This window comes from Motacilla alba, chromosome 2 (assembly GCF_015832195.1).
Source record: "Motacilla alba alba isolate MOTALB_02 chromosome 2, Motacilla_alba_V1.0_pri, whole genome shotgun sequence".
In the NCBI taxonomy this organism is placed as follows: domain Eukaryota; kingdom Metazoa; phylum Chordata; class Aves; order Passeriformes; family Motacillidae; genus Motacilla; species Motacilla alba.
Window position 1 is genome coordinate 35,510,902 of NC_052017.1, and position 23,532 is coordinate 35,534,433.

The window sequence follows — 23,532 nt, forward strand, 5'->3', positions numbered from 1 at the left end:
TGCTTTGAGTACTGTATTATTATAATTGCTTATATTTGACATTTTCATAACATAATATCACAGGAGCTTTATTATTGTTCTTATTGTTTCAAAGTTTCTAAACTAAAAATTTCCCGATGGTTTATTTAAATTAAAGATGCTTATCACCATTGGATGTTTTGGGCTTATATTTCCTTGCACCAAATAAAGAGAAGCTTTTATAAACTTACTTTATTTGAAAATGTTTTTAAAATTACTACAACTTTGAACTATGTTCAAAGCTCAAATATTACCAGTAATAAAAAACATGAGGAAAACCAGAAAACTTTCTGTTACAGATATATAACAAAAGGTTTTTATGTAATCAAGAACTGTGGAAATTGTTATGGCTTGAGCTTGACTTTGGAAAAATAGATTCAATTTTACAGTATTTATGACTTATTTTGCTTCCCTTTTCTATTATGCTTAGAGTAACTAACTAGATCCAGCTGTAGAACAACAAGTTCTTCTTATTACAGAAACAGTCAAAATATGAAGTATTAGCTGTCCTGATGACTTTCCCTCTCATTTGGGTAAACATACCGCACTGCAAAGCTATTTACTACTCTATCTACTAAGCCTGGGAAGTTCAGGGAAAAGAAGGAGACTGATTTCATACAAAAGCCTGGAACACATGTTTAGCTCACATTTTAGTTAACTCATACTGATACTTGTACCCCAGCAACACAAATCAAAAGAAAACAAAGCCAGAGCAACTTTTCCTCCCCAAGAAGAGAGAGGCTTCTTAGAAGCACAGTTCTAATGTGCTGTTTTTTTCAAAGGTAAGCAATGACACAAAATAAAATATTGATGCTAAGAAACTTTCTTACATGCCTCTTCAGAACATATCTCTACCAAAAATTTTAAATTACTTCAGTTTACTGAATATAAACAAGAAAGATTTAGACTGCAGAACATAATGACTTGAAATCAGATCATCCTGAAACATCAGCATTAATTTTGAAACCTCTGACCAGAATTAAACGTCCAGTTTTTTGAGAGGAATGAAAGGTAGCTCTATATTCTGCATGTTTATTAAAAAGTAATTAAAAAACACAAGCAGGCAGGCAGTGGAACAACATGTACGTGTAAAGTACCACATTATATTTTCAAGACTGGGCCCTAAAATAGGAACCACAGATGTTGAAAACTTCCTATGTCCTAGAATACAAAATTGTGTCAAATATGTGACCTTGTTATAACCTAAAGCTTACAGATGGTATATACTTAACTCTGAATAACTTACTATAGAATTCATATACTTAATGACAGCCATACATCTTGCTGTGAAGTGCATACTTTGTTGCATCAGATGCATACAGAATTTTTTGCAGAATCTGATAGGACAGAAATAAATGCCTCAATCAATTATCATAATGTATCTTTCTCCTCCCATTTACAAATATGTAAGCTAACAAAATTTTCTTGGTTGCTTGTTTGTCCAAACTTAATATTATTATTCATCACTAAATTATAAGAATTCACCTGTCCACAAATTTCAGGTGTACTGAATGGAAATAAAATAAATTATAATATTTTTAAGATGCCCCTCTTGCACAGAATAAACATTCTCAGTAATTGCAATAGCTACTCATCTTTGTTTTCTTCAGGACATCTCTTCAAAAATTGTGAGCCATTGTCTTGTACATTTTCTTTTTTCTCAGAGGGGAACAGCATAGAAATATTTCAAGTGACACACAGAAGCTTTACTCAATTCATGAGCTTCGTCAGAAGGTGGAGCTCTATACTTGCCTGTATCACTTAGAGCACATAAAATCTGCAACTCCATGTAAAAACACAAACTACTCACAAAACAAACCTGCATTTAACTCCAAGATACAATTTGTTTCATAAATACAGCAGGCCATGTCTCATAATAAATAGCTCTTCTCCTAGTATTTGGAACGATTTTCAATATGTTAAAAAAGTCACAATGAAATTTAGCCTTTTTAAGGTCTCTTTTTCTTTCAAAGAATAGGTTTGCATTCTTCAAAAAAATTTTAAAATAGTTGATACTTACAGGCATCTCTGATATACAACAACATGGCTACAAAAATGTAGTCAACTAAATTCAAGGTGATGCTGTCAGCAAACAGAGCATCCCAGACAACCAGAAGATCCTGAAGAGGGAATTCACGTCCAAACAGGAGCCTTACCCATCGCCTGAAAAAAAAGGAAAAAGTTATGATTTGTATTTCTCCATTTTACCAAGTATGGCAAAGTCAGGACATATATCCCAGGATCAGCTACAGTCCTAAACAATTTATCAGAAAATTCTGCAAAGTATCAAGATCTGTGATACAGACTTAACTAATTGTATTTGTGGAAATGTTACTGCATCTACATCAAAGAAATTACACATTAGAGACTGCAGAAGCTTCACTGACTAATATTATTATGTGGGTGACCCTCAAAGGACAAAATACATCAATCCCATATACCACATTTTGGAACATTTAATGTGATAGTGACCTAAGATGAACAGGAGAAAATGTTATGCAAGAATGGCCTGGAACAGCAAAACCAGGAGGGTGAAGCCAGTGTTTTATGAGAAGCCCTGAAAAGCCCAGTTAAGTCAAAACCAGTTCAGAAGCAGATGCCAAACAGCAACTAAAATGGACCAGGTCACAATTACTGTGAAGGGGCTTTCTCCCTGTTATGGATGACAGTGTTTGCAACTTCATATAAAATATGCTATGGATGCTATTTTCATTAAATCTAATTTAAATCTTCACCAGATTTAGTGATAATCTTCATGCAGACTATACTGTTAATTCCTATTCATCTTTGTGCTGTTTTCATTCCTAGCAAAATGTGAACATTTATTATATTAAATGCAATATCTGCTTCAGGCTGGAAGCTTGAGATGCAGAAGAAGAAAACTGTTTCTCTAGATTTCTAATTTCTAGTTCTGACTCTTACACTGATTTACTTGCTGACCTCAGGAAAGGCACTTCTCTTTCCTATTCCAGAACAGAGCCACTAGCTTTGTATCTTTTTAGGTAGGATTATCTAAGGTCACATTTGAATGAGCTAAAGAATAGTTAGTAACATTAATCCTGAAATAGTTATTACGAAATGGACTTAAAAATAATGAATTACATTTTTAGCTGGGATATGCAAATAGCTACGCATGTGGAATCTGTTTATTCAGTGGCAAGAAAAGATTGATTGCAAATTTCTGCTAAGCAAATTAAGTCATTCTTTAAAACTCACAAAAATTTCTAAAAAGGCAACTAGAAATTTCTTGTTCAAGATTAGTTTCACTCATAAGAATTCATGTTTAACCACTTTTGTTCCAGAAGTCATTGTTGGTTTAAGGCATCCAGGGTTTTGTTACTGGCTTTCTTTTTCTGATTCCAGTATAAAGAAAATACTGGACAAATTAATTCCAGCATGCCAGTCTAGCACAAGCTTTGAAGATAGTAACGATCTGCACTAAAAGACAGTCTCTTATAAAAGAAATTCAAAGGGACTGTTGTGAGTGAAGGTTGTGTTCACAAAACTTTTATTCCCCATGCCGCTGGAACCATATGTACAATCCACAAAAATATCCACGTAGAGATCACTACATAGAATCTTTTCCTTGCAAGATATGTTCCCTTTTAAAAGTGAAAATACATGATTTCAAAAGACAGCATCGTTTCACTCTCATATCAAACATTTATGTTCTATGGTCTCCTAACTTTTTGTTAGTACAGTAATTACAGAAGTCCCAATATTAGCTACGACAAAACAAAATCTCTGTATTTCCCTCTCTGATCAAAATCCTTATTTTGAGACCTCAGAAAAAGAAATCAGAACTGTTACACAAAAGCAAGGCTTAGCTGGTGCATTTAATACCATGTCTATTCTGCCTAAGGGGTTTTGCCATAGTGGCACATTACCCTGCAGTGCCCTTCCTACAGGAGACTGTTACCCTATGGTGACATAAACATTACTCAGACTCCGCATGAAGCCCATTACCTGCACTAGCAACTCCTCCCACCTGTAAAACCACAACTTTCCAGCAACACAAACTGTTACACAAGAAATCTCAGCAAAGCTTGAAGCATTTGAGCTGACTTTGCTTGCAACTACCAAGTCTCATTCAAAAGCCTTGCTAAGAGTCTAATACACTACAAGAGAAAAAAATACACCATGGTGTAATGGGATTTGTTATTAGTCCTTTATTAGAAATCTCTTTTGCTTCTTTACTACTTCATTATGCAGTGTTAATCGTTTGTAGATGCAGGTTTATTCTGCTTGAGCAGAAGTCATTCCTTTCTTTTCTCCTGCTTTTATATTTTCTCCTGGGAAAATTAAATCTCATTCCCCAGAGGTATCACGTTTCACAGATGTAGACTGCTGAAGAACAACTGGACTTCCTTTTGCAACCATAATATTGCTGTTAATTATTTGAACCTTCCTGTCTTAAAAAGAGTAAGGAATTCATACTGCTGTAAATGCATATATACTAAATGCTCTCTTATTTTTTTTCAGCAACGTTTAGCTCGCAGCATCTATAAACTGAGGGCCCTATTGCCTATGAACCATGCTGCCATATGGCAGGACTTCACTCAGCTTTTATATTCATAAAAAAAAGATCTTAATTCCTTAACAAAGTGTCCACACTGAAAAGCTGTCTTTCAAACTAACACATTTTTATTGCTTTTACAAGTATTTGCAGAGAATTTAAGACACCCTTAATAATTGCATTGCACATGATAAACCCTTTCTTTTTGTTTCCTCCCCCCACTTTTTTTTGTTGAGATGGCTGTCTGTGTTTTAATTATTGTTCTGTCCTGTTAATCTTGCCTTACATCTGTTACACCTGCAGACTGTGAAACTCACAACAGTATACCTTTTATCACATGTGGTAATACAATAATTCATATTTTACCAGGCACACTTAGCAATTAAAATCTACAAAAAAACCCCAGATTCTTTAAAGCCATAATACACCAAGGTACTACTACCTACATTGTAGAATATGTAACTGTATCTTCCACTTATGATTCCTATATAATTAAACCCATATTCTCAAGAGATCAGTAATTACTAGCAATAGATAATGATTCATTAATGACCTTAAAATATAGGGAAAGCAGGAGAAAACTCTGTGCTAGTAAAGTCATTAAAGAAGGCAATGATCCAGCTTTACTAGTTTTAACTAATACCAAAACCATTTTGACATGAGATTTACAGGACAATTCCCCAACCATCAAAATTTAAACTTATGTTGAGTGTTCCATATATTTAGTTGCATATCTTCTCAGTCTTCTTGTGAGGCAAAGAATTCTTTTTCAGAAAATTAAATAAGCTGAAGAAATAGTTACAAATGAGGCAAAACAAAGAGTTTAGGAATGTTTATGAGGCCAAAATAACACAATGAAATCAGAAAGAATAAGAAAAAATTGTAACAACAGGAAACAGGAAAGCATCACTCTGAAGCTAAATGCCTTGATCTAGGATTTACAAGTTGAAAACAAGGTGCCTAGAAAAGTCTATTGTTAGGAGCATGTTTTCAGTCATTTATACATTTGCTAAACTCAATGTTCAGTATAATTTCCACTCCAAGCATCTGCTCAAGGCTTGATTTTTTTTTTCATTCATTGATACTATTCATTAGAATAAGTCTAAAAAAATTTTGCTCGTGCTTAACTTAGTTTTTTCCGCAAGCATTTCACTAAGGTCTAGAATCGAAACAACAAGGTCTCTGGTATCTTCCTTTTTACTGTGCATATATAAAAAAGAGAAGCCCAAATTTGGTAATTCCTCATTTGACCTAAAAACAACAGAGTGAAGATTTCCACAGAGCATGTTCTGTTTCTTCCTAACTCTTGCCACCAGCCCAAGAATGCATCTGCCACCCTGTGCTTCATCCCAGCTACACATTCTACATTCCCTGCATGGGAAATGGAAGAAGTGTGAATCATCCCCTGCAATGGCTACTGTCACTTGGGGGATGTGGTGGCAGAGGATGCTGTTGCGCTCTGGTTTCCAATGCTTGCAAGACTAGTCAAGGTCTTTCAGAGAAAGGAGGGTCAGTAGGATTTTGCAGGATGTAATTTCATTTTCAGTGCAAGTTTTGCTGCCTTTTTTTTTTTTCAATAAGAAAATTATTTAAATGGACTTTAAGTATTGAAAAGAACACCATCTTATCAAAACTAAGCACTCGGAAGCTGAGAAATGCCAAAATTAACATCAGTTGTTTACTAGCTGAGAAAATGATATGTAAGCTCTGTCTCTTTAAACTCTGTCATGAATTATGTTCAAGCAAACATTTGTAGCCAGTGCAATTTACTATGTAAAGTCATGGTCAATAATTTAGGAGAAAGGGTAGACAGACTTGAGCTGTGATCTGCCTGTTCAAAAATAAGATATGGAAAAAGGATGAGGAGCAACATTTGTATAACACTTGCAAAAGAACTTCAAATTATACAAAAGATGAAGACATTAATAGTTCAATGCCACCATAAAGCACTACTCTGGGCAGACTTGGTGCCTGCACTAGGATTTCAGGCTGTGTTTCTAACCTATGGGCACGGGTGGGCTGCAGATGAGGTAGGCTGGGTACCTCCTGCAGAGGCACCCAGGGGTAACATAGTGGGGGTATTGCTCCTACAGCAGCGCTCATCAACACTTGCATGGATGAGAAGGAAATATACAGCAAAAGCACCCTCAAAAAAAGACATTTGATTCCAGAAACTCTCATAGATTTGGTAATTGCAAGAGGCAGGGGGGAGACAGGGAAGTTCAAGCAGAGGATGTTTATGGTAGTTCACTTTCTTTTAGTGACATGAAGGAGACCAATCAAGACAAGCCTTAGCAGCATTGCAGCTTAGACCTGTTACACAGCCCATTTCTCCAGTGCTCCATCTCCTTCCTTAATAAATCTCATTTTTATTAAAACCACCATGGCTATATTTGGTTCAAGATTTTGTTCCGAATGTCCTAAAGAGATTAATAAAACCTTCAAATCATACAAGACAGAGAAGGAAACATGCCTGAAGTATAATCACAACTTGTTCTTTCAGATACTCTTCTACAAGGCTTTTGTGGAAGGGCAGTACTGCTTATGGTGAATGAGGAACTCTTAATGATCACAGATGAGAAGAAAGGCAAAACAGCAAAGTGTCACAATTAACCAAATGGCATTTCTAAGATAAACAAAACCTTATTAAAATCCAATATTTTGTCAGAAGAGAAAGAAGCCTGTGAAATCCCTACAAAGCCAAAAAAACTGGTATAAGAAGTTATGTAGAAAGCTCAGCAGACTTTCAGGGATTTACAGAGACTTCTAATGTGTTCGATTTAAACACTGAGAATTTTACACACGGCATACCCTCATATGCACACTACCCATAAATGATGTACAGTGTGATATTGTTACAGCATATGCTCCATTTTTTGCCTTAATCTACTTAACTTGTGAAGGGAATGAAAACAGACATCTTGCTAGAAGATGTGTTTACTTCAACCATAAATTCAAATGTTAATTCTGGATTTATTAGATAAAATTATGTGGCCTTTGTCATTTGAGAAGGCAGACAAGATGATCAGATTTTCCTTAGGCTGTAAAACATTTAAATATTATAGATTTCTACCACATTGTCTCCAGCAGTGTATGCTGATTGTAAAAAAGTATGTGTGATAAGGAGGGAGAAAGTATGTGCCATCATTCAGCTTCTCCTTAGAGAGAATAGTGAGTATATAAAAAGATCCTTCTTATGTGTATCTGTTTAATATTCTGCTACAAACATGAATGACACGTATGCTTTAATATGCTCATGATCTGGGTGGGGTTGTCCTGTCCTGGACTCCCATCAAGGTTGTTCACTTCACCCAGCTTCTCCTGTACTGGCTGCATGAAGATTTGGTGGATCATTGCACCAAATACAGTAATCATGGCCCTACTGCTGGGTGGATACACAGTCAGTTATTTGGTTTCCAGTTTTAGTTTCAAATTTTAGTTTCAAATTTAGTTTCAAATTCAATTCAATTCATTCACATCCATACAGTTTGAAGTTTTACACAGCTATATTAAAAACCCTCAACCTTAAAAAGGATGATATCCACAAACTTTCTGTTCCACAGTTTAGAAACCAGGGTCTTAATGCAAAGATAAAAATTACAGTGTTTGATAACAATTCAAATAAAGAAGAAACCAGACATTTACATTACAGATTATATCTGTTTCAGATCTACCATAAGTTTTCTTGTTAGAAAAGAAGCATTTAAAATTAAAGAATAATGACGATAAACACTTATTTATTAATATAAATCTACTCAAATTCAGGCTAAGTGATGAACAAGAATATTGTACATAGTTTACTTTGTTGCCTTCCTTCAACTTGGGAAAAAGGTTTTGATATGCTCTATTGACATTTCTTTCCTACTACTGTACATATCCTGAACATTTTAATATTAGTTACCTTATCAAACAGTGACTAGCATATCTCTTTAAGAGATTGATTTTTTTTTTTTTTTTTACTAAAAAGTGACACAGGCATCTAGTGCTTATGTGTATTATTTCCTTTCCCATTTGATTTCTTTCAGATTCCTAGCAAGGATTGCTCAGTTTTGCATTTAAGAAAAATTATTTGTGTTTCAGGAAAACTCTATGCACTTCCTTATTAATGAAGGTTTTTCTTTCCAAAAAAATGAATTCCTAACAATTACCTTTCCTTCTTACTGTGATTTACCTTTCTCTGCAAAAGCACTTACTGCAGTTTTAAGCCAGACTAATTCTAATATACTCAGAAATGCACTTAAAGGAAAAAACCAAACAAATGTCACTCCTATCCTCAAAAAGGTTAAGAAGAACCCAAGGAACTACAGCCAGCCAGCCTCACCTTGATCTCTGGAAGGATGATGAAGCAGCTAATTCTGGAAACCTTTTTCAGGCACACATTTTTGTGTTTCCATGAAACACAGAAATACCATAAGGAGTGGTCAGTCACTGGCTTTCCTTTAACACTAAATTTCAAAAACAGAGCTAGGAACTTGAATCGATTTAGAAGAGAAAACAGAAAGAAATTTCCTAAGTTTTCAGCAGGGCAGATGGGAGAAACTGGACCTTTAGGTGCAAACTTATACTGTGGATGTAACTCTAAGTGATTAGAGACTTGCACTGAATGTAGCATTCAATTTAAGAAATTCTCTGCAGTGGGAGAAAAGTACACTGTTCAGTTTCTTTTTCATTCCTCCTAATCACTACAAGTTAAAACACTTCAATTTTAGTATTTCAGTTAAATAACACTTTATAAAGGCTTAGTAATTAACAGCTATTCAAGCACTGCACTGACACTGCCAGCCTGTGTTTGCAGCAAATACAACAGTTACTGGACTAAAACAATTTACTGACCATTCCTTAGCATGAAGGGTGGGTAACAATGTTGTACTCCAGAAGTTACCAACAGGAAGAATGATCACAATGAAATAGATAACATACTTTCAGCCATTGCTGATTTTTTTAAAGGACAGAAATTCTAGGCATGTGTTATAATTTTTTAAAAAGGTGGGTCAAGTTGACAACAAATATCACAGATCAAAGCTAAGGCACATGTTTTTTCACTTTGGCCAAAATACAAGTTATAAGATGAAGAATTTAGCTGTTACATCATGACTTATTTAGCAGTTATCTGGGCTAAACTGTGCTTTCATTCAAAGGAAGAAGACTGAAAAATATTTCTGTGTTTCTGTGAAACAACGAAATTGAGACAGTTCAGGCAATGTTCAGATTTAAAGAGCAAAGATCAGCCTGATAAAATTATGGTGACAAACCAGAATGACAGGAGGGGAGTGCTACATTATACTGGGAAAAACTTTAAAATCAATGATAAACACCCCTTAAATGCACAGAGTATGGGACTTCATCTCATCTTCATCTTCACACTCTGTAAACCCCAAATATAATGACCAATATCTGCAATAGTAAGAGCAAGATACAGGAACCTGAAGATGCCTACTGAATTCTTAATGTTCTTTCCCTCTGTGCAATTAAAACATACAGTCCTAAATACTGATGATGCATGTGCATTTTGTTTGGAAAATTGCTGCAGAGCAGCAAAAACATTTTCTTTTTTTTGACAAAAATAATTACAGGTGAATGATTTTAAACACTGTTTGCAGCAATAAACCTATTGAAACAAAAGAGGCACTTCTAAATTAGTGAAGTTCCTACTGATATCAGCTATTAGCAATTAGGAACTCCACCCCCCAACTTTTCCATCTTTAAACAGCAATGATTAAATTTGGTTTTAAAGTGGAGAAATTATATTAGAAAAAACAACTCTCAGTGTTGCAATTAAAGCACAGTTCTTAAGATGTTAAAATAAATTTGCTAATAGCTTTATCCATTGATTCAAGATGTATGCAGTAGGTTTAAAAGATATCATCCTTTTGTAGAATTTCTCTTTAAAAGTCTATAGTATTTCATTGTTCCATATTGTCAAATATTCTATAGCATTAGTACATTTTTCTCTAGAAGACTTAATCAAAAATATGTGCATTTTAAAATAAAAGGAAGATAGATAATTTTGTTAATAGCTCCAAAGTAAACAAACAAGCACTAATAAAATATTATAAAGTTTATAATCTATCTTTGAGACCTCTCTTTCATAATTGAATAAAATGTCTTTTCTGTCCATAAAAAATTGAAATCTACAATTGAATCATCTTTCTGTTACCCTGTAGTGAAATGTGTAACCAAACGAGCTATTTTTTTCTGGTATGCCAAGTAAAACATTTTAAAAATTTCAGGAGATCTAATTTCTTTTAAATTCTTCAAAAGCTATCTGCCTATGTCCAGGAATGGAATTGCTACACTTTGTATTCAAACCCACAGGAGAACATGTCTGTTGTGAGTCTATAACCAGTTTACCAATCCCTGTTAGTCTTTTTTTCCTCTCTAATCCTGCTTTTCCATCACAAGTGTTTTTTGGTGTAACAGAAAATTCAGCTGATAAAAAAGAAATTTTTAGGTTTTCCGGGATGGTCTCTTTTTAATAATTTGTCTACAGTAGGTCAAACTGACTCTTATTTTTTTAAGGAACCTCCTATCAGACAAGACCGAGCTGCATAGGACCAATGAAGCTTTTAAATGCCCCCATAACTGCTTGTATTATCAGTTTATTAATTCTTGGGTTTTTTTGTGTTTTTATCACAAGCAACTTATTGGGAGACCAAATATTAGTAGAATTATATGAGATAGACTCTTTTATGTATTGTTAGTTCGATTTTTACGAAGTTTATGTTGTCATTTTACTGTGGAAAAAAAAGGTGTGGAAAAAGCTTGTAATATTTTTCTTATGGATGTAGAATTTTGTCTCAATCAAATGGGAATCAGTGAATCAACCAAATTTAGCCTGGGAGCTAGTACACAGATTTATGAGTATTAGGAATTATACAAATTAAGGAACATGTATTAACCTTCCCACTTCTGCCTCAGAAGACTTTAGATTTATGACAATCTGGCTACCTTTTCCAGAGATATTAACCAGTCAACTAAATAATCTTAATGAAAGAAAATTTCACATGGGGAGTTGTTGAGTTCCCCATCCTAGACCAGAAGGAAGGACAACCATGGACTGTAAACAAGACATGGACAGAATACCAGCTTGCATATAACTCTAATAATTTATGGAACCCAAATTTTACATTGTGAATTACCACTTTTATTCCACAGAGTATGGGCTTGGAAGGATGTGTCTGCATGAGATTTTGCATGAGACCTTTTTACTCATAGATAGCCTAGTTGAAGGTACGAGTATTCGCTCCAATTTTTTGTGTTCATAATAGCATTAATATTAAGAGAGATGATTTTAGCACCCTAATCATACCTTATGATTATTCTCCTGATGCCTACTGTTGTATTTTAATTTTCATAGTCACACTGTGTTTGACAATGATATGTACTATCCCTCTTCTTTCTCTTCTTTTTTTTTTTTTCTCGGTCTGCTTTGTGAAAATCACCACCACAGGAGAAGATTTGGAGAGAGAAATAACAAAGTATTTGAGCCATGGGGTGGTGTCAGAGACTGAAACATTGATGGTTAATGGCTCAAGCAATTGCCCATTTGGAAAAGCTACAGGGGCTTTGCTGAGGCCAGGTTTGCACCCCTGGACCGAAGGAGGAGAGGTCTGGGTGTGTGGTGGGGATCCTCTTGTCTGCATAAGAGCAGCCCAGGTGCAGGGAAGGTGAGCACCCACCACCAGAGGATGAGGACAACAAACTGACCACAAACTGGTTTAGCAACAAGCTGGGTTTGAGTCAGATAAGGGAAAAGGCCAGTGAGAAGCAGGTGCTGCTGAGATGGAATTATGCTGTTTATCCTGCCAGTGTCCTCCCTTACACAGCTGGGCCAGCTGTCAATCTCCCCTCCCAGGGAAGGTATCAGGACACTCATGCTCACAGCTGGGCCTGAAGGTGTTCATCCCTTCCTGTGGGGCAGAACTGGCTCAGTTACACTGGCACCAGAGGCAGCTGGCATGGCTTAGAGGGTGTCATAAGACACCCATCAAAGACCCCAAAGCACCCCCAGACTCACTTCTGGGGCCTTCCACCAGACCACTGCACATGATCCCCAGTGTTGGAACAGACAGTGTAAAACTCCCTCCAGGGAGGTGCCTGGCGTTCCCACCTGAACCAGAATGTAATAAACCCATTGAACTCTGTGTTTCATGGGATTTCCCCAGCCTTGATGGATCAAGGCTGCAGACAAACAAGATGCCGGATCCGTGGGTGGTGATGTCTTTTCTCTCCACTATCTATTATTATCCTTTCTCCATCTTTTACTCATATATTTTTTGAAATGATATCTTTATATTTTTATATGGATAAGAAGTATATTTTCTATAGATAATAGCCAAAACTTCTACATACCTCCTTTCCACTGCAATATACTTGTTCCAAAATAAACCTGCATTGTATATATATAAATATAAAAAATCACCAGTCATTCAGTATCGTTTCACTCTAATCCAACCCAAGGGATCAATTACCAGGAAACTCAGTTACCCTTGCCTTCAGGGGTGGGTCATAACATGTGGTAAAATTAAGGATGGCAATATATCCAAGAATATGAATTATAAAGTAAACTGGTAACTTTAAGATAATTAAATTATATATCAGATTGCCTCCTTTATCTCATAAAAATGCATGAATATATGTCAAACATATCTGAAGTAAAAGGACATGGCCTTTAAAAAGTGATAATCTTTCAGTTGATTTTACAACAGAAGAAATTGAAATTATGATACTTTGATATGAAGAAAATAAAAATGTTATTTGGCAGTCATACTCATAACCGAACAGGCATCAGAAATGAAGACTAATAACTTCAACAAAATCTTACTAAACATACCTTTTGCAGAAGCTTTATTTTAGTATTTGGAAAAGTCCTCCTAATTACACTGAATATGAACATGGGTACAACTAGATTACGAGAAATAAATAAAACCCTTACCAATAAACTAGTGAGAAAAATGCGTAGAGATACTAGGATACCGAAAAAAGATGCAAAACCTCACTTGATACTTTCCTCTTGAGAGTAAAAATTAAACAGCAATAAACCCAAAATGGATAGAATTCCTACCTACCACCTGAACTGGGGCCTAATTTCTGCAAAACTCTTTATAAGTATGTATATAATATTGCAAAATCTCTTTGTGGATCTCTGCTCCAAAGAAGAAATTTATTTACTTTTTAAAATGAGGAGAGAAGATTTATATCGTCACTGAATTCAATACTACATCTATTGCATGCTCTAAAACTAAATTAAGAAGCTGTTCAGAGGCCATACATGCAGCAGTCCATTTCAATCTATTAGTCTGGCTAAATGCCTTCTTACATCCAGTGAAAAGAATCATCATCATCAATCTGCCAGTTTTAGTGACCAGTCAACTACATGTTGATGCATGCACCAAGGAAACACAAGTGTTTCCTCCCTGCTGTCGTACTCCTGTTGAATTGTTCTAATAGGTAGCACACAATGATGATTTAGATGCTTAGTGTAAATAACAGTGAATCACCACTTTACTTACAACCTTAGTTCCAAGGCAGAATATATGTCTGGAGCCCAATTTCATTACTAAGCAGGGTAAGGCAAATAAGAGTTAACTTCTTTTGCTTGGTAAGTTAATTGCACCACTGTTATCCAGAGTCTTGTTTTCATTTAAACTGTTAAGCAAAAAAATGCACACTCTCAGTTTGTTTTATCCTTTCTCTAAGTGCAAGGATATAAGCTTCAACTTCTGTGAAACAGAAGTACCTCTGACTGTGAAGTTTTGTGTTGTGTAGCTGCAGCCTTATGGGAATTCTGCATCTTTTCAGAGATGCACAAGGGCTTAGTGGTCTCATTTAGTTACCTATGTGCCCCTGAAGAAGCCCTGCTAGCAATAAAAGACTCTGGTGGCAAACAGCTAATTCATTAATTAACCACAGTATTTGCCGGAAAGGAAAGCACTAAGCAACGCTGCAGAGAAAGTGCAATTGTGGTTGTTCCAGGTCCCTGTCTGCAGTGTGTGCGGCAGAGGCAAGCAATGCCTAGGCTGTTTCTAATTATTCCAATTATCATGGCACACTATGAAAACTTGATTAATAACACTGAAGATATTGTTGTGGCAATTAGCCATATGGTTGTGGGACTTTATTCTGTCACGATTTAGCCATTAGCATCTACTTATGTTTGTCAGAACAGAGCATCCGTGACAAGTTGGAGTTCCGCTCACCTTGCCGAGTCCCTGGTGAGCAACACCAGAGAAATGTTTATTCCTGGGAGCCCCGTGCCTGAGTAAATTTTTCATGTGGCATCCGGTCTGACTGGGGACAAATGTCAAGTAGCTTATGCCACGACCCATCAAGCCAGGCTCCTTCTGCAAAAGGCGCCTTGTGAGCGGCTCGTCAGGGCAGACTTCTTTCAGGGGAGTATTTGACCAGTAAAATTAGTGTCAAATGTCTAGTGTTCAATGTTTTCTGTGGTTAACTGTTCAGACAGCATGCACCTACCCTTATTTAGATGTGATGAAATGCTCTATTAGGACTTTATACACCTATGAGTTACATATTACCATGTGCTTGAAATATATCTCTCCAAGCAGAGGGACCTTGGGGCAGCACTCCTGTCAGGTTGGTCAGCTGAACTGACAGCTAAGTAAGGTGACAATTTTTATGAGCCACCTTTTTAAAACACAAACCAATGCTTATTCTAAATATCCTTTCCTTTATTTCATGAGAATAACTGCTCATCTCTATAAGACCATCTCTAAGACAAGTGGAAGCTTGAAAAAATTCATTAATAACGGAGGGCTGCCTTGCTTTCCTCCTGGAAGCACAGCAGCAGTCTCACCGCTTTTCAAACATTTCTTGCAGATCAGCTACCGCAAATGTGTTTCTGTCAGCGTGTCAGTCAAAATCAAAATGTTTGCAATCAAAGACAACTCCAAACTTGTCTAGTTGTCCACAGTTAGGTATCAACAAGTTAGTCCCTATTAAAAGGAGTGGGAAGCACTCAAGAACTGGCATCTTCCTGCACAAGGATGCCACACATACAGCTCATGAAAGTGTGCTTACATATTTCAAAATTGAGAGGTGGAAGCAATAACCAAAGTTCCTGGAAATAAAAAAAAATGACACTATGAAAGAAGTTTTTTAAGTAGCACATAACTTAAAGAAAACCCACAGTATTGTAGAAATTCACCAGCTACTGTTAAAAAGAACAATAAGAATTGCTATTTTCCCTCTGTTTTTCCAATACCTTTATCCTAACAGTAGCTTTCCTTTTATAGTCAGCATCTTCCATCTGTATAGATCTTTCACACACTGTGAGGAGACAGAGACATCATTTAAAACCATAAAAGTAATTGCAAAGGAATAAAAATAGGCAGAGGACTCTGAGCAGGTGTAATATTTTAAACTAAATTTAACTCGTTATTTAATGACAAGAATTTAATTTACAAGACATCTGGGCATAAAGCTTGCTGACAAATGTCCACGTAAGAACGATGTGCACACCTCACTACTAATAGGCCTATATCAGCAAAATAAAGTTATTGTCAAAAGGGAGGGACTTGATCTGCTTCTCATCAGATGTACCAACTTTAACAGCCAGCCACTTTTCAAACTGAAAAAAAACCCCCACACCTAAAATATTTTTTCCATTTCTGCCCCTTTGATTGAGATGATTGAGTTTGTTTTAAAATAACAGTGTTTGTGGAAAATTATATACTGACTGTCCTAGAAATCCCATCTGTGCACATAGACATTCATATGTGGAGGGGGTTTGGGTATAAAAGGAGGTAAATAATTAAAACAGGAAAACAAGGAGAGAAATAAATACCGTGCAGGAAAGAAAGAAGAGATGAAGGCTACACAAAAGGTAATAAAAGATTTAGCTGGAAACAAGGTACCTGTGGGGATTTTTTTCATAGAAGCTGTGGAGACCAAGTCATATAAGCTAAGGGGTAGTTTGGACACTGGGGACTCTGCCCCATGACAGTGGCAAGGATTTAGTTATCTCCTTATCCACAGTGGATACTGATGGGAGGTGAAAGCAGCAGCCTGTGCCCTTGCTCAGAGCTGAACTGACTGCTCTCTCCACAGGTGTCCATAGAACTCCACCCCTGGTCACCACATGGATTCTGGGGTAGAGAGAGAAGACCCTGCAGTTGGAGATATATCCTTACAGAGAGAACAGAACTGCAGATCTCGTGGGATATGTTCTTGTCTTTGCCAAGATGGAAATCTGCTTTCTACTTCACAGGCCATTACAAAAATACAATTGTGATTACACTGAGACTGCAGGCTACAGAGTCTGATGATTAAGATGATGTATCTGTTTTCTACTTGTTAACCAACCACAAATTTTGGACACAGTTTAGTTGACTGTGCTACATTTTCAGCCAGTACTGTTACTCAATATTCACAGCAAACTAGAAAGATGAAAGAGGAGTTAAAAATGGTGCTATCCAAAAGCAATGTCAACTCAGACCTATGCCTGAAATTCTGACAGATCAGGTGAGGCCATAATCATTCCTCCTTGGCCAAAGTCATCGTCTGCTAAACCTTTATGCTAGGAAGAAGCTCTGTCCTAGGAAAAGATTTTGGCATGTGCAGCAAGACAACGTGGGATAGGGAAAGTGAGAGCTTGGGCACTCCTGAGAGCTGGACAAACATTTATTGCCACACATGTTTGTGACTGGCCATATGAGCACCCCGAGTACAAGTGTTACAGCTCCACACACTTTAAACAACTCTTGTGTCCCAGCTAGAGCCAATACTGCAGAGAGACAGTGGAGGATGTTTCTATTCCATTTCTATCTTATTTAGACAGCATTAAGTATTTTCAGAAACTTTCTACTAAGTATATGTGGATTTGTGATTATTTCTGGCACTGTAAATTTGGCTAGAAGTCCTAGACCAATTTTTTTTTTTTGTTAATTCAATGTTTTATTGTTAAAACGGTTGTACAATTAACTATAAGTTAAAATTGTTATACACTTATATACAGACCAAAACCCACGACAATGAAAAATACAGCAGGTTTTACAGCTCTCCTACTCAAACAGGTGCTTAATTTCAGAAATGAAAAAATTACTTTCTATTATTTGCTTTTTGTGAAACAGAAGTATTCCTCCAGCAAAGAATCCAAGTTTTGGTATGCTTCTCAGAAATTTCAGGGTAAAAAAGTGGAACTAAAAATCCCTCTCTGACTTTGGCAGAAAATCTGTTGCATACTTCTACATTTGAAATATGTATCATAAAATGACACTAATTTGAATTCTGTTGACTTTGATCAGTTTTCTTAAAACTGCATTTTAACTTCCTTCTGAGAAGAATCTTTTTCTGAACCTCTGGCCTTCCAAAGCTAATGTGAGAGGGACACAATGGACATAGGATTGTTTTCAGGCAACTGCAAAAGAATCTAGCATCCCAATTTTCTGGCATTTCCTACGACTAGGAAATGTAGATGGGGAGAGCATCAGTCTGATGGGCTAGAAGTGAAGGAAGCATTTCCAGGAATGCAGGTAGGCTCTTCTGCAGGCTGCTCCTTGGGTTTTGGAGAAGGTGAGATGTGGGCAAAGATGTGATCAGATACAGGATAAATGATCCCTAAGGGGAGGCATGAAAAGGGAGGGCTGGAGGCTAGCTGTCTCTAAAGGCTAATTTATCTGACCGTACTCTTCCATGATGCAGGATAACGAAGCCACAGCGTACCTGGAGGGTAAGAAGCCAGAAACATATCTGGTGTTGCATCTGGGCTAGTGGAGCAAAATAATTTGCCTGTTAAACCATGGCAGCATGGCACCTAGCACTGAAAGCCTCTTGCTAGAAGAACTGAAATGTTCCCTTCAGCTTGTAGGAACAGAGTAGCCCTCTAAAACAGATCAAACTGGTTTGTGATAACCTCAACAACTTCTTGAGGCACATCGTGACTTAGTCATTGCTTATGGTTGTTTGGGATGTAGGAGGTATTTTATTTGAGGTAATTATGCTATTGAGCATTTAGTTGGCTGTGACAGGTAGAATGCATACTTTGAGGAGGTGGCATCTATCTCTGCCAGTTGAACCATGCTGTGAAAAGACTTGCCAATGATTATGATAAACTTTCCTACTGTCTTGGCTGGTATTCCACAATCTTAGATATGTGATCCCTTGCCTGCTTTTGAAAGGTCACTGTTCAGGATACCAATAATTTATGGCATTTACTTTCATACAGAACTGGCATGGTCCCTAAAGGATCTGTTCACAGAGAGTTTTGCAAGCTTTTGATGTCCCAACCAGGCTGATTCAGCAACAGCTCTGATTTTAATCAGAGACTGAAAATGGAGGCTATCCTTGCAGCATCATCTTTTACATTTTTTTGTGTTAGAAGCTCCAAGTCTGAGGTTTATACACACCAGTTCAAAGAGGTTTATATCCTAAGACCTCACTTGTAATTGAAGGAAGTAACTTGTACCACAAAAATGATTGGAGCAATCAGATCCAAGTTCCCTGTTAAATTGTCTGCATAAAATTATCTTCAGAAAATACACATCATCTCAGACTTCAGCTTGGCTTTGTGAGAATTTGTGGAGTCTTGGGAGCTTTGATTCTGTCCAATCATTAGTAATAAATTACTTTTTAAATCCAGCATGAACTTTAGAAAAGCATTTGGTGAGGACAGTAAGAACTACAGTATGGAGAATAAAAGAACTGAAAGCACTTCCATCCTATGAAAACAAATTTAACCCACAGGATAAAGCACCAATTTACGAACTGGGAAGCACAGCCATGGGCAAATTATTGTCCCATATAATTATTCTCTCTTTATGGAAGATAAGCATAATAACTTTCATCAAGTGTTATACATTAAAACCTTATCAGAGAAATTCTTATATTAAAAAGCAGTATTTTACTATTGTGATAAAACAATTGTGAATAATCTTATCATGAATACCATAACACATAAAATGATGGAGTTTTCACACATCAAACCCAAAGGCTGAGATTCACTCATATAAAGGATATTCTTTTCTTAGCACAGTTTAAAATTAGTGAGGGTAATACCTATTTATCAGCTGTCCTATCAGTATTAGAAAACGACAAAATGGTACAATTTTGATTTAAATGTGTCTGTCAGAGATACAGATTTTACACATACACACACACACACATCAAGAAAGGAACAAGTTGACTATCTGAGGTGAGGATAGTGCACAGTATTAGCCTCAATTCCACTGGCTTTGAAGGCTGACTGGCCAAATGTAGAGATTTTATTTTACAGAAATTAAGTTTGGATATAACAAATAAGTTTTAAAAAAAGACACCAGTTTTATGCCCACTGTACTTCTCTCAGCCTAATACTTCAAAGTCTGTAAAGTGCTCCTCTACTATGCCTAGTCAAAACCACCTCACCACTTGACTTCTCTACTCACAAACTTCTCTTCCACAGGTATCAGACACTTCTCAGATTCACTGGCTGATTACTGAACTTTTACTGAAACTACTGATTCATCATCACTGCCCTGAAGGTAGACATCCTGCTACACAAAGGGACAAACCAAACTTTGAAATTATTTGACAAACTTCTTTTAAAGCAGTTGGAATTTACAGAAAGCAAAACAGTGCGTAAAATTTTTGAGATTTTGGAGGTTATGCCCTGTATATAATCCTTTGACTCCAAACTCCCTTTGATTTAATGTTGATAAATGTGAGTATTAAAACTCAGAGGCATTGAACTGATTGCTGTCAGCTGTGCCATTGCACAGATATATGCCCAATTATTAACTATGTCAAATGCAGATTTACTGAGACAGTAAGTAAACTACTAATGGCAAGGATATAGGTGACTTGGGTGCTAATAAATTTGTGTGTCATGGATGATTAAAACTTGGAGTGGAAGGAGGATGACTATGCTGGAACATGTTCCATAGCTATTAGCAATTTTGTACTTACTGATGATGATGATGCAGCTGTGACTGGTGTGTCTGCAATCATGACGTGTTTCTGTGAACTGAGGCCAGAGCAAGTGTTTTAACCAAGGAGGCACCAGGCAAATAGCCTCAACCTGCCCTACAAATTGGGCTAAGTACAGGTTCAATGAACTTGCAGAACTTCTAGCTGGTACACAGATACTAACTTTGTGGAGCTTAATGACTTCTTTATTGTCTAGTTATAACATGGAGTTTCACTACCATGCCAAACTGCTCCAGCATAATTCATTCAAGGAAAAGAAGAATGATGTTTCAAAGAGAAAATCTGAAGTTACACAGTTAAAACTCAGGAAATGCACACACCTAATACCTGTCACACTGTAAAATCCTAGTTCTGCATGTATATCTCCTTTAGCTCTGATTTCTATCAAAAAGATGCATAATTTTAATGCTAATTTCTAATAAAATATGCATCACAAAACATAGCAGATGCATGCAGACAATTAACATATTGTATTAACTTCTGCATTTTGTATTCTTTATTGAATCCTCTGTATTGCATTAACTTTATTTTGCATTTTCTTTGTTTTCCTTTCACTACCATAAAACTGATTTGGTTTTACTAATGTTATTCTAAATGCTTTCAATTGGATCAATTCACTTATCATTGCGGTGAAGAACTGACAAGGGGTCATCATGAACCTTAGCTGCTGAAGTCAATTTTCTGCTAGACTGAATCAAAACAGCAACACTGCATCTGTTTGTATTGTTCTGTATCGGTAAATGAAACTTTCCTTTTTTTCTTCTCTCTTTTTTTTTTTCTTTCTTTCTTTTTTTTTTTTCTTTTTGCCACAAAAGCTTGGTATTTGCAAAAGCTGTAAGACTGTGGAGACCATAATCTGAAATCATGAGAGCCACAATTTTTATGACTACAATCTTCTTTTCCTGGTGTTCAGGCAGTGGTTTTGGGGTGAATTGCGCTGCATGCGTTCTGATGAGACATTTACAATCTCCTTTATGCAAATTACCCCAGCAGCTGTTTAAGAGCTGTAGTTGTCAGACCAGCAAGGAGAATGTGATTTGGTATGTCACAAATGGGGCAGGACTTTATTAGGCTCTGCTACAAAGTTTTAGCAGATGCCTTAGCACAGATTCAGTGTGATCTTGTAACCCCATTATAACTTTATTGCTTATGGAAAAGAAAACACAAAAAGCTACCAAATACTGTGGGGATTCTCGGAAATAAGCACTTCACACTGCCTATTTCTGAATTAAGTGCAAATAATAAATGTAATCTTATCATTTAGAGTGGAAAAACTACAGTTTTCCCCAAAGGAATCATACGCAGCTGAAGGAGTTTTCCAGCGACAAAGAACAGCAATAACACCTTTAAGAGACGATTTTACAAATAACCAATGAAGACCATTTTTCGTCCTTAAAAATGACTCACCCATAAGCAAATGCATAAACACATAAAAACATTAGGAGCCTTTGATAAAACTGCCTATTGTAAATGCTGTATCTGGATTAACACTGGACATTCCATGGCTAGGAATTATTACAGATTATAAGATCCACAGAAGATTCTTTTAGGCCTGAAAGACAGACACATCTCCTTTACTTGACTTCCCTGTGATTAGAGTTAATGTATGACAGGTTTGCTTTTATTAAGATTCACCTCGAACTGATGTTCCTTGTTCTTATGCTTGTCATTACACAGCTCCAGAATGTTGCTTCTACAAAGTGTAGGAAGAACTATATCCCCCTTGAAACTTCCTAATATTCAATACATAAATTTGAGGCTATTTTGGATCATTTTGCTTTTGACAACATTGCTCAACTTTAGTTCACTCCCTTTCTTATCCGATTTATTCCCTGACACACTTCTATTGACCAGATGTTGTTGACCTTCTCAAACAGCATTTGTCTATTACACAGTTCATCAATTTGGTGGCTCCGAGACGTTTTTCACTTTCATCCCTTCACCCAGCTTTTTTGTCAAGTAAAAAACACAGTGCCCTTTTCTTCTGCTCTGTCAACCTGTGTTTTAACAGTTATACCTCATCTGGCTGGATGGATAGACATCACTAATATTGCCACCTAGAGAAATTTATAACACAAAACTGTATTTGGAGCAGTAACTGGTTTTGAGGATTTTACCTCCTTCAAAGAATTCTCAGAATACCCCAGTCTTCATTTTTTTAAATGCCAATAAGCTGCAAATTTTAAGTCTTCAGAAGAATAGTGCGAGCAGTCCTCTATTCGAGGACTGAGAACTGGCAGAATTTACTGGTTACACAAATACAAAAAGAAAATACTTCTAGAACAGACATATATGAAACCATTTAGTTGTGTCTGTAATTATGGCTACAGTTACCTGCTATTCTTCTAATGAATAGCAGCTTTCCTTTAAAGTTTGAGTTAAGAACAAAAGAGTTCAAAGGAGATGTCTTGGAGTGAAGGAACAGTGAAAAGAGTTGTTCGTAACAGATCTTGAATTTGGACCTTAAGTACATTATTTGCTATGGCAAATATTATAAAATATATGGCAGGCATAATAAAAAAATCTTTCCAGTTGCCACCTGCAAATGCTACAGTGGTAATCTATATACTGAGGGAATTAAGGAAAGGATAAAATTTTGTAACAACAATTTTAAGGAAAACCACAGTGCAATAAATGCATTACCCTCAATGTATCTGTGTTGCTTAGGAGAGCATATTACAATCTTTCAAGATTGAAGGTCTACGCTCTGAAAAGAAAACCTTCAAAAGTCCGAAAACTGAAATGTAAAGCAAAAAACTTGAATCCACTTTGTGTGTGTGCAAACACATAGTGCAGTCCTCATGATACCTAAATGCCAAACACACACATTCGATCATAGAGTGATGGTACCACTCAGAAGAATTACTAACACAACAAGCACTGGGATTAAATAATTTTTTTTCTGAGTGTAGTTATTTCATGAGAAAACTAGAATTAACTGAAGTCCTTTCATGAGGACTAGAAGTCCTAAAGAACTTCGAAACAGTATGATTAAACCCAGCAAAATGCAACAAGAGAGTTGAACTTTTTCATAAGAAAGTATGATCAGAATTAGCTCAAAACTATGTGAGGAT

The 23,532-nt window shown here is 36.4% G+C and overlaps 1 protein-coding gene across 9 annotated transcripts in view; it reads right to left on the bottom strand.

Annotated features, from left to right (window-relative positions):
• The window catches only part of TBC1D5 (TBC1 domain family member 5), a 316,933-nt gene that overhangs the window by 77,743 nt on the left and 215,658 nt on the right, over positions 1 to 23,532 (bottom strand). For all 9 annotated transcript variants that reach the window (XM_038126951.1, XM_038126953.1, XM_038126952.1 and 6 more), the window contains one exon: positions 2,039 to 2,181. In XM_038126951.1, the coding sequence (XP_037982879.1) occupies positions 2,039 to 2,181 (143 nt within the window). The remainder of the gene's footprint in view (positions 1 to 2,038; positions 2,182 to 23,532) is intronic.